Source organism: Mesoplodon bidens, assembly GCF_964165515.1.
Source record: "Mesoplodon bidens genome assembly, contig: HAP1_SCAFFOLD_742, whole genome shotgun sequence".
Lineage (NCBI taxonomy): Eukaryota > Metazoa > Chordata > Mammalia > Artiodactyla > Ziphiidae > Mesoplodon > Mesoplodon bidens.
In genome coordinates this window covers 68,625-79,758 of record NW_027672399.1, presented here as the reverse complement: position 1 = coordinate 79,758, position 11,134 = coordinate 68,625, and the positions used below count along the sequence as shown (strand labels likewise).

General features: G+C 37.8%; 1 protein-coding gene across 1 annotated transcript; it reads right to left on the bottom strand.

Moving 5' to 3' along the window:
• Positions 1 to 5,242: 5,242 nt before the first annotated feature.
• On the bottom strand, positions 5,243 to 7,816 carry LOC308610246 (MSL complex subunit 3-like; the record flags this gene model as incomplete). Its single annotated transcript, XM_081259454.1, has 3 exons — positions 5,243 to 5,824; positions 6,004 to 7,089; positions 7,300 to 7,816. The coding sequence occupies 2 exons, from the start codon at positions 7,814 to 7,816 to the stop codon at positions 6,005 to 6,007; spliced, it is 1,602 nt and encodes a 533-aa protein (XP_081115580.1). The 3' UTR covers positions 5,243 to 5,824; position 6,004.
• Between the last annotated feature and the right edge of the window lie 3,318 nt (positions 7,817 to 11,134).

The window sequence follows — 11,134 nt, the reverse complement described above, 5'->3', positions numbered from 1 at the left end:
AAGCATAATATACAAATGAATAATAAAATATTAGAAGAGTTTTTCTCAAATATTTTGGAGTCAGGATTTCTGTGCTCTCTTAAAAATGGTTGCAGATCACAAAAAGCTTCTGTCTATGTTGATATCTGTTGATATTTACCATATTAGATATTAAAATAAACTTTTAGAATAAATATATTTGTTTAAAAGTGACAATAATTAACCTATTACAGGTTAACCTACTTTTATAAAAAACCTATACTTTTCAAATCCAAAATATAAAAATAGAAGAGTGGCATTGTTTTATATTTTTGCAAATCTATTTTTTTGCATATCTTACTAATTAGATAATAACTGGATTTATGTATTGCATTCTTCATTCAGTCTATTGAGATATGTTGTTTTCCTTGAAGAAAATGAAGACAAGCTCACCTCATACAGTTATGTAGTTGGAAGAGAAGGGTATTTTACCAGCCTTTAAAGATGATGCTGGATATATTTCTCTGATATGACATCAACACTAAATAACTATTAATTTCTTAGAGTTTGTTTGCAAAGTGGAATCTGTAACTATGGCAATGAATTCTTCATTTTCTCTTACATTAAAATCCACTGGTGATTCTTTCACTTTGAATGGGTCTCTCACATATGCATGATTTTGTAACTTCATATATTAGCCATTAAGAAAATGGTGATTATGTCTTATGTTGACATATTTCATTATACAATATAAAAAGTCACTACCAATTTCATCAGAAAAGCCATTAATACTGGGACACTGATACAAGTTTTCTAAAATGCTAAATTTTGCTTAAAAATTTAATTGTATATTGGCAATGTAGTGCCTAGCATTAACCTTTTTAATTGTAATGTAAATGCCTAACATTAAGCTTTTGATTACCAAGGCATCCATTTTAAAGGCATTTATTTATCTTGAATAAACATATTGCCAGCTGTGTGACACAGCTACTGTCAAAATAACTAGATAAGGAACCAGACTGTTCTACCCAAGAAGGTCCCCTTTTAGAAAGCCCTGGACCTAGAGATTGTCATACTGAGTGAAGTAAGTCAGACAAAGACAAATACCATATGATATCACTTATATGTGGAATCTAAAAAAAAAAAAAGGTACAAATGGACTTATTTACAAAATAGAAATAGAGTAACAGATGAAGACAAACTTATGGTTATCATGGGGGAAATACTCTGTAATGACCTATATGGGAAAAGAATCTAAAAAAGAGTGGATATAAGTATATATACAACTGGTTCACTATGCTGTACTCATGAAACTAACACAACATTGCAAGTCAACTATACTCCAATAACAATTAAAAAAAGAAAAAAGAAAGCAAGCCCCGAGTGACCTAGATAACCGACAGCTTTTCCCTACCCTCACCCTAATTCCAACTCCTTATGTTTATGCACCAGTAAAGAGTTAGCTCACAAAATCCTAGGCACCCCACCTATAAAAGACAGAGTCCAAGTCCACACTCCCTCTCTTTCTCTCTACCCACGACACTTGCTGTGTGAGCCTCAGGTGTACCAGGTACCTTCCAGGACTTTGAGTAATAAATTGTCTTATTCGAAGCTTCCTGATGGTTTTGCTGAGGTACGTCCTGTAATCCTAATAAGAACTGGGAAGTCTGCCCAGTCACAACAAGGGCCCTGGTGGTGGTGAGAGGGGATGTCTGTTGGCACCAGACCAGGTGAGTCCCTCAGGCATTGGTAGCAGAGAACATCACCATCAGTAGGCTGAGACCCACACAAGAGGCAAGGAATTCTGTCAGGGGTTTTCCTTCAAGGGACAGGCTCACTTGGTTCATTTTCAAGAAATATCTGGAAATACCCAAGTCTGAACAACCATAGTTTGTCTGTCACTTGTTCTTTCAAGTAAAAATAAATGTTTTTTAAAAAATCAGCTGGCTTGGCTTGCATCTCAAATAATTGCACAAGTGTGTTTCCTCGAGATGACCTTTGTGTAATAGAAGTACTTATACACACGTCCCATTTCATCTACAGAAGATTAAAATTAGGTCCACTTGAAGATCCAGATATATGAAAATGAGTAATTGCTATCGATTTTTCAAGAGATTTCTTAAATAGGATTGCCTTTAAAAATGTGTAGGTACATGACGATGAAGAATAAAGTGACCATTCATGAATGTAGTATACTAGTCGACCACTGCAGTTCGGTGCCATCCCTGGATTTGTGCCAAAAGGCCAGCAGCTTTACCCACCATTGCTCTTGTGTCATCAATGCACATGGCAACACAGTGGAGAAAAAAACAAGTAATGCCATCACATTATTATGAAAATAGTCTGTGTGTTCCGGATAACCTATAAAGGCCTTGAGGACTCATTGAATGCTGCAGACCACATTTTAAGAATTTTTATAACATAAATACATGAAAGTAAATGAGTGTCATAAAGGCCATCAGGAGAATTGGAAAAGGGGATGATGCGTGATTTTAAAAAGAGTGACCTGTTTTAATGGTACTGAGAAGGCAATCTTTGAGTAAAGATGTAGAGGATGAGAGTATGAGTCACAAACATACCTGGGGGAAGAACCGACAAGGTAAAAAGCATAATTGAGGGGCTTCCCTGGTGGCGCAGTGGTTGAGAGTCCGCCTGCCGATGCAGGGGACACCGGTTCGTGTCCCGGTCCGGGAAGATCCCACATGTGCCGCGGAGCGGCTGGGCCCGTGAGCCATGGCCGCTGAGCCTGCGCGTCCGGAGCCTGTGCTCCGCAACGGGAGAGGCCACAACGGTGAGAGGCCCGAGTACCGCAAAAAAAAAAAAAAAAAAAAAAAAAGACCAATGAGAACCTCAGTCTAATTCCCAACAAGACGTGATTTCTACTATGTTGTTCAGAATGCTTTATGAAAGTATGGAAATATCTACATTAATATTTTTCTTTAATTTTTGAAGTAAACTATTCTTGTAAACACTTAAAATTAATTGTAAACAATGATAAATCTGATCTATCAGACTAGTGTTGCTTCATGAGTGGAGCGTTCTCTTGAGGGCTGTCTCTCTTGAGGAAGAGGAAGAAACACAGCAGGGAGATTGTCTGATCCTTTGAGGGGGCACATCATAAAATTGTGGGCTGGACCTCACCCATAAATTGCTAGAATAAGAGCTGGTCCTCTCCCATGAATATTTAAACTGTCCCTGGGAACCCTAGAGTGTTTTTTGTTTGTTTGTTTTTTAAATCACTGCTAGAAGGACCTAGTTATGCGCTGGAAACTGCAAAACTACACAAGCTGGAGAAGACTAATTTTCGAGGGGCAGTAAACATAATCCTAGGTTTAGTTATGGAGATGATGAATGTAAGGCAGGGTTTCTAAACTAAAAAACACTTTACAAAATGTTTCCTCTGTCTCTTCATATCAGACCAAAATTGACTTTCTAAGAAAGCTGAAATACAACGGAAAAAAGCAATTCAGAGATATTTAGATATTTCAGACACGTTATGTTGAATGGTTCCTGTTGACCTGTTTTACACAAGATAGTCAAAATAGCTTCATGTGCTGCCATAAAATTTTCCAGTATTCCTATTTAGTATTTTTTACATGACGATTCTTATTTTCTTGATGCCAGTAAGTAATTACTTTTCAAAAGCAAGAACAGTGGGCCCGTTTTCTTATTTCTATTGAGTTAGTGTTCATTTTGGCAGTTACTATAATTGCATAGTGCTGAATTCAGGAACACTAGCCAGAAAAATAAAATGGGAACGGGTACAGTGCTCTTACGATTCACATACTAGTTTCCCTAAAAATGATTTCACAAGTGCAACACTCCTCTCTCTCCAAAGTCTTCCAAAACACTACAAAGGGAATATGATCGAAAGCATTTTTTTCCATCTCAAGGCAAAACAAGTGGAGGAAAACTAAAATATAAAAGGAACAAAGCACTCTCTATAATTACACTTGCAAAAATGTTTCATTTCCCCTAAATATCGCATATGTTTTCAATAGTACTTATTTTGCATGTTTAATATTATTCATAGTTACTGGAAAATACTACTCTTGAGAATCAAATCCTGTTATGTAGGAGAAGCCCACTTCTGTTAAACTAGTATGAATAAATGACAAAAACAACTTTCTATAATTTATTAGTTATTATGATTGTATTTTTAAAATAGATAATCTATTTCAAGAAAAGTTCTTCTGAGATAGAGGAGCTTCATCTCAAAAGTGATGGGAGAAAGATCTACAAAATCAAAGAATCTAGAAATGTAAATAGTTGATACAGAAAACAAAGGGAAAAGAATAACATTCCCAAATAGTTATAAAGTTTCCATTAAGATTTTACTAGTAGCTGGGGCCATTTGATTCTTCTTATTAAAGGAATAAGGAGACAATTTGTTATAAAATATTTATTATGTTGCTACTTTGTATTAAGTTAATATGAAAAATTCAAGCATAAAAATGCAATATCATTTACAATGAGGCCATAAAGTTACAGGCTATAACTTATGAGTGAGCAGAGTCTGAACCTTCTTTATGATCTTGTTGACATATAGTAGTTCAGGTTTCATTTGGCCTCTATGATAGTTACTTATAGTGAAATTTTAGGGTTACTCCTCCCAGTACCCCATTTTGCTAATTCCCCTGCCATAGTTTTCGTATATAGCTATTTCATCATTCCAAAAAGCAATCCAAGCAATGGTTATCCAATAAACTCTAAGCACTTAGTGAGCTTTCAACTAATGTTCATTGAAGAAAGACTGAATAAATGATTCTATTTCAGACTTAACTTTTGAATAAATATTTTATTCATCCATGGATAAAAGAATACTTAAGAAATTTTAAAATATATATCTTATTTTCTACATAATGTTTGGATTTTATAATTATCTAAGCTGATGTATTTGTTATATTTCAGATTACATCATTTTAGCAGGCTTTTGTACTATGTAAAAAGGCTACCTCATAAGAAGAAACATTGTTTTACATTTGAGAATTTTTTTTCAATTTTGTATTTTGAAATAATTATGTAATTATGGCAAGTTCCAAAAGTACTACATCGATTACATTGTAACATTTACCAAACTTCGGCTAGTGATAACCACTTATAAAACTATAGTACAATGTCCATAACTAAAAAATTGATATTAGTACTGTTGAAGAGGAAACATTTTTCCTCTATTCTTGTAGGTTCTTTTGCCTGGTCTACTAATTAAGTTGACATAAGACATTAACAGGAGAAAAAAATGAAATTTTGTGTATATGGAGCCTCACATAGAATTGAGAGGATTCAAGACAGGCAGTTAAGGCTTGTGTGCCATGCTGAGCTAAGGAGAAGAGGTAGGGGTCTGGGATTCCAAAGGGGAGGAAGACAATTTATAGGGAGATGGGAAGAACCAATGCTTGGTAAACAAATGTTTGTCATGCCACGTAGAGATAATGGGACAAGAGGAATTTCTTTTTTTTTTTTTCAGGCAATGCTTTATTTAGATCACCAAAAATAAGGTTTTATAGAAAAGGAACTGTAACAAGCAAATGTATAGCTGCAAATTTTCTTTTTGCCATCAATATCAACCCCCTCTAAAATATTCTGGGACTACTTTTCGGTTTCCAAGTAAAACTAATGTTTTGTTGCTCAGCCTCATCACAAGAATGAAAACGGTTTGCAAAACAATTTTGTTTAATGCTAACAAATAGTTTAAAAATGTGGTTATTGCTAAAAAGTAACTCCGTCTACTGAAACAGCCCAACCTACGCACACTTTCGTGAACATTTCACTGTGAACACAGCTGCTCTTTTCCCGCCGTCACAGATGACATGTACCGTGGCAAGGGTCACATGTTGGAGGCCGTTCAGGTACCTAGGAAGTAATCCTTAACAGAAATAACTACGGTAGGTAAGCAACTCAAACAAATGGGCCCGCCTCTGCCACACCCCCCCAAGGCGGGTGTCGCATTTGCTCTAAGGAAGACCCACCAACTCCCTAGTTCTTTATCGGGAACCGAGAGTGCAAAGCTAGATAGAGAAGCTGTTCTTCCAGAACCATCAAAACCTTAATAAATCGCCCTGGGGTTCTTCGTGCTGTAGTGCGCCTCACAGGCAGCAACATAGGCAGACTCTGGGAAAAAGTCATCATGGTATTCTGCTAAAAACCTCAGAAAGAGATCAAAGTGCTTCAGTAAAGCCTTCAGATTCTTCTCAGAAAAGGACATCTTTCCAAGGATTTCTGGAAGTTTCACGAACAATCGCAGCAAGTGTTGCGCCCCATAAATGTAAGAGGGTGGAGGTGGCTGGTCACCTGGGGGGTAACTGTCGGGTACAGGTTTCCAGGAGAGGACCTCATTTATTTCATTAGTTCTTCTGCCTTCAAAGCCAGCAAACCCCGCACTCCCTTCCTTGCTAGGGGTCAGAGGAACGGGTGAGGATGATCTGCTATGAACGGGTGTCTTCTTTTCCAGGTGCAGGAACAGCTTGGGCATGCTGGCAGACGCGTCCTGCTGCCGGCGCTTGGGCTGGGGCGAGGCGCTGCTCTCCGACAGCCGGTCGCAATTGGCCGAGTGGCGTGTGGACCGCCGCAGAGACTGCAAGGCTTCCGGCTCGGCTTTGCGCCTTTTGGGGGTGGCTGGCTCGCCTGTGGTGGGCTGACTCTCTGTGGACTGTGGTGTGGATGGATTCAACAAAGGTGGGCTTGGAGAGAGCTCCTCTGGGTTCCTATTAGTGTTTGTGGTACTTTCCTTAATCGGAAGAAAAAATTTGGACGAAGTCACCTTTTTATACTGAACTTGTTCATATGGATAGAGCAAAACCAATGGGAGAGTGTAATCAAAGGTTATTCTTAATCCATCCACCATCTCCTTACAAAGGTCAACGTTCTTTTCTGCTGGGATATAATGCACATTCATGTTGGCATGTGGCATAGCGTGATGGTGACGAGGCCTCTCATTGGCTGAAAAGGCTGCATTGATAGCAAAATGCTTCACGTATGATTCCAAAATAGTTATGATGTTGGTCTGGCACGGAAGTTTCACTAACCGTTTCCTCCTGTTGATATAGTAACAATCGTCCTCAAGCTTCTTCTTCAGAACTTCAGGGATTTCTATAGTTATTGTTCTTTCTTCCATTTCCTTTTTTTTTTTTTCTTTTTTTTTTTTTTTTTTTTTTCTTTTTGCGGTATGTGGGCCTCTCACTGTTGTGGCCTCTCCCGTTGCGGAGCACAGGCTCCGGATGCGCAGGCCCAGCGGCCATGGCTCACGGGCCTAGCCGCTCCGCGGCATATGGGATCCTCCCAGACCGGGGCACGAACCCGTATCCCCTGTATCGGCAGGCGGACTCTCAACCACTGCGCCACCAGGGAGGCCCCCCATTTCCTTTTTTGCATGCAGCTCTGGTTCCTCCTTCACTTCAGTCTTTTCTTCAATATCACTTTCTTCACTTATTTCTTCATCCTTTTCTTCACTACTGTCATCAGAAGAACTGCTTATTGAGTTTTCAACATTTTCATCTTTTTCTTCAGCAGGGAGGCTTTTTAAGACAGAATCCACACCAGGCAACCTGCAGCGCTTCTTCTTTCTTCCTGTGCTTCTCAGGCGAGCTACAGCTTTCCTTGCCAATTTACGCTGTAATCTCCGATTTTCATCGGTGTCACGAAGGACATGATCTTCAGCTGCCCATCTATCCCAGCTTCTGTTCCAACCATTAAAATGGATCAGATATTCTGGGATCTTTCTGCCTTTTTCGTCTTTCCCAACAATAACATCGACAATCTTGGCATCGTACAGCACTCGCGCCTTGGTGGGGTCAGGCTCGAAGCACAGCACTTCCTCCCCTGAGTGGAATTTAAATTTCATGCCCTCGCTCGCGCTCATTTGCTCATCGTAAGAGGAATTTCTTGATAAATAAGAACAATGGTAGCATTTTTGTGATAATATTTAGTCTTTTGTCCTCAATTCCTAAAAAACTCTTCAGAGCCATAAAGCGTCTTGTTATTCATAACAAGCTCTTTTGTGCCACAACTGGGTTTATGTTAACACAACTGGGTGACATTTGGAAGCACCTAAGGATGGGGGCTGGTTGTCAGGAGAACCAACATTGTGGTTAGAGGGTTGGAGCATTCAGTCCCACCCCAGGACATCTAGAGAAGGGAGAGGGGCTAGAAATTGAAGTCACCAATGGCCAATGAGTTATTCAATCTTGCCTAAGTCATGAAGCCTCCACGAACATCCAGAAGGACTGGGTGTGGGAGAGCTTCTGGGCTGGTGAACGTGTGAAGGTTTGGGGAGAATGGTGCTCTCAGAGCGAAGGGAAGCTCCCACCCTTTCCCCATGCCTTGCCCTACATATCTGGCAGTTCCTGAGTTATATCTTTTTATTAAAAAACTGGTAATCTGGTGAATAAATGTGTTTCCTGAGTTCTGTGAACCACTCTAGCAAATAATAGAACCCAAGGAGGAGGTTGTGGGAAACTCTGATCTACAGTCAGTCAGTCAGAAGCACAGGTGACACCTGGGCTTGTGCCTGGTGTCTCAGGTATGTGGGGTGGGGCAGTCTGGTAGGGCTGACCTCTTAACTTATGGAATCTGATGCTGTCTCTGGGTAGATCAGGTAAATGGTGTATGAATTGAGTTGAACTGAATTGAATTGTAGAATGCCCAGCTAGTGTCTGGAGAATTGCTTGGTGGTATGGGGGAAGCTCCCCTCCCCATGGTAAAATTGGGTGCAGAACCCGAAAGAGTGGCCCTTAAATTTTACAGGTACCGAAACATCATTTAACTGCCTCCTAATTGTTTTCAAATCAGAGTGTAAACACAGAGAAATTGTAATTTGTATAATTACAGTGAAATTATTAGTAACAGTAAGGCTGCCTTCTGAATGCTACAAGAATCATGGCGGCCAAACTATATATATTGCAAGAGATCCTGCCACTGGAATAGACAAGAAACAAACAAACAAAAAACACCAAGCAAGAACAACAACAAAATCTAGACTTCACTCATAATTTGAATACATAACATTGAAAACTGCAGTGGTATTTATTTAGACTTTCATATCTCTAGTGGTCGTTCTCTCCACTGCATATATGACAGTCCTTGGGTCCAAATTCAGGAGACCTGGTATCAAGTCCAAACTCTAGTAATCATTGGCTGCATGATTTCAGATGATTTACTCAATATTTCTTCCAAATTTTTCATTAGTAAAAGGAGGATGAAATCAATGACCATCAGACAAGGTCATTTTGAATGTCAAATAAGACCGCTTAAGAAGGTCTCTTAACTCTAAAGTGATATGCTGAAATTAGTAATCATTATTCTTTCATCTTCAATACTATGTAGCTCAGCTCAAAATTGAATCTATAAACATAATCCATCTTTCATTCTGACCTAGCTTTATATTCTTCTAATGATCTACCTATTTGCAATGGAAGACTGCAATAAAAATACCAAAATAAAAATAGGTTTTGGAATATGATTTCTAAATATATGAAACATTGAACTTTTGTAACTTTTTCATTCTTTTAAACAATGCATCCTTATTTTTCTTTCTTTCTTATAGTGACCTCATAGCATTTCCTTTCTGTCAGGCTAGCATTTCTTTTTCTACACAACACTGAATGTGGAATGCCGCCTGCCTGTGACATCCTATGTTTTGAGAGTCTGATTTTTAAGTTATTACTCGCAATTTTTGAAGCAAAGTGAATACTTAAAATTACCCATCCAAAGTGATCTTTGTAGTTTTACTTGGAAGTAGCACGTTCATTGGCTCTTTAACTTAGAAATTATCTAAATACACTAAATTCACATGTAAAGCATTCTCAGAAGCGAAGCAAATAAAATATCACCTTTTTCTACCGCATTCACCTGAATTTAAAGAAATATAAGTTATTTCTGCATTAACACTTAATAAACAACAATCAACAACATGTAGTTCCACATAAAAATCCTCATTAAGTCAAAGGAATATTTTAATGTATTTTCCTATCTCATACTTCCATACCAGAAACATTGTATTTCTGGCTTATTTTAGAGTTAAGATCAGCGGGTAACATTATTGGAACATTCTCTAAATTGATTTGTTTAGATTAAGCATTAGCAATCATGAAACAAATTAAAAGGAGAATAAGAAAATAGACATTTTATTGAAACTTGAGCTGGTAAAATGTTTGGTTTATTTATGGCAGTGGCTTACGTTTGTAATCAACTTTTTCTCAGGATAATAAAAATTTATTTCAGAACTTGTCAGCAAATTCTTTGACAAAAAACAATTAAAGGAATGTCAGAGGAAGTTCAAAATGGTGCTAGGTTGGAGAGGAAAATCTGAATGGAATTAAGATACTGCCAAAATGATCCACGAAGTAGACCATCTACAGCTAACCATTAGATCCAGGGGAGGCCTCTAAATATTGGTATTGCTGCACTTTGTGACAGAAAGGAAAATTATACAGAAGACAAAGAAAATCCCTTCAATGCTTATAATTTAAGAATCAATTTGAATCCTGGTATTTGATGATGGAATTTATTATATGGTTTGAATAATCTCTGTAACTCACATAAGTAGTATTTGTACTAAGGTAATAGACATACAACTAGGGTGAAAGACAAGAAGAAACCCATCATGCCCAGAGACTGGCGAATAACATCCCAGCTACAAGAGCCCTAAGGTGGAAACTGTTATCATACTAGCATTCATTCAATAGTGTGACACTTATGTAATAAGACAAATATTCATCCTTTGTCTATATAATGTTATGGTGTTGCTAATTATGTATAAAAGTAACACATATATTTCTATGTGTGCATTTTGGGCTAGTTATTGGTGGAAGTTTCAAATATTAGGAATCAGTCATTGGAATGAATTATTTTCACATTTTTTTCATGTGCTATCTGTGGAGCTCACTTTCATTTTTCTAGTTCAACTAATACTTTGGTTTCAGTTGCATTTGTGCTCTGTAGACTAAATGACTAAAATACATAGTCATTTAGAAAATATTACTAAATAGGTAATTCTTGATCTTTAATCAATAAAACTGTCAACTTGGCTTAGTGGGATTAAAATGTGATGTCTTCTCTTGTTCTTTATTTACTCTCTTTACAATACAGTAGTGAACCAGAAACCAGTACTTTTCAGTATAGTAGTAGATATTATTGCTTCTGGCTAACCAAACTTTGATTGATGCAGATGTTAACTCTA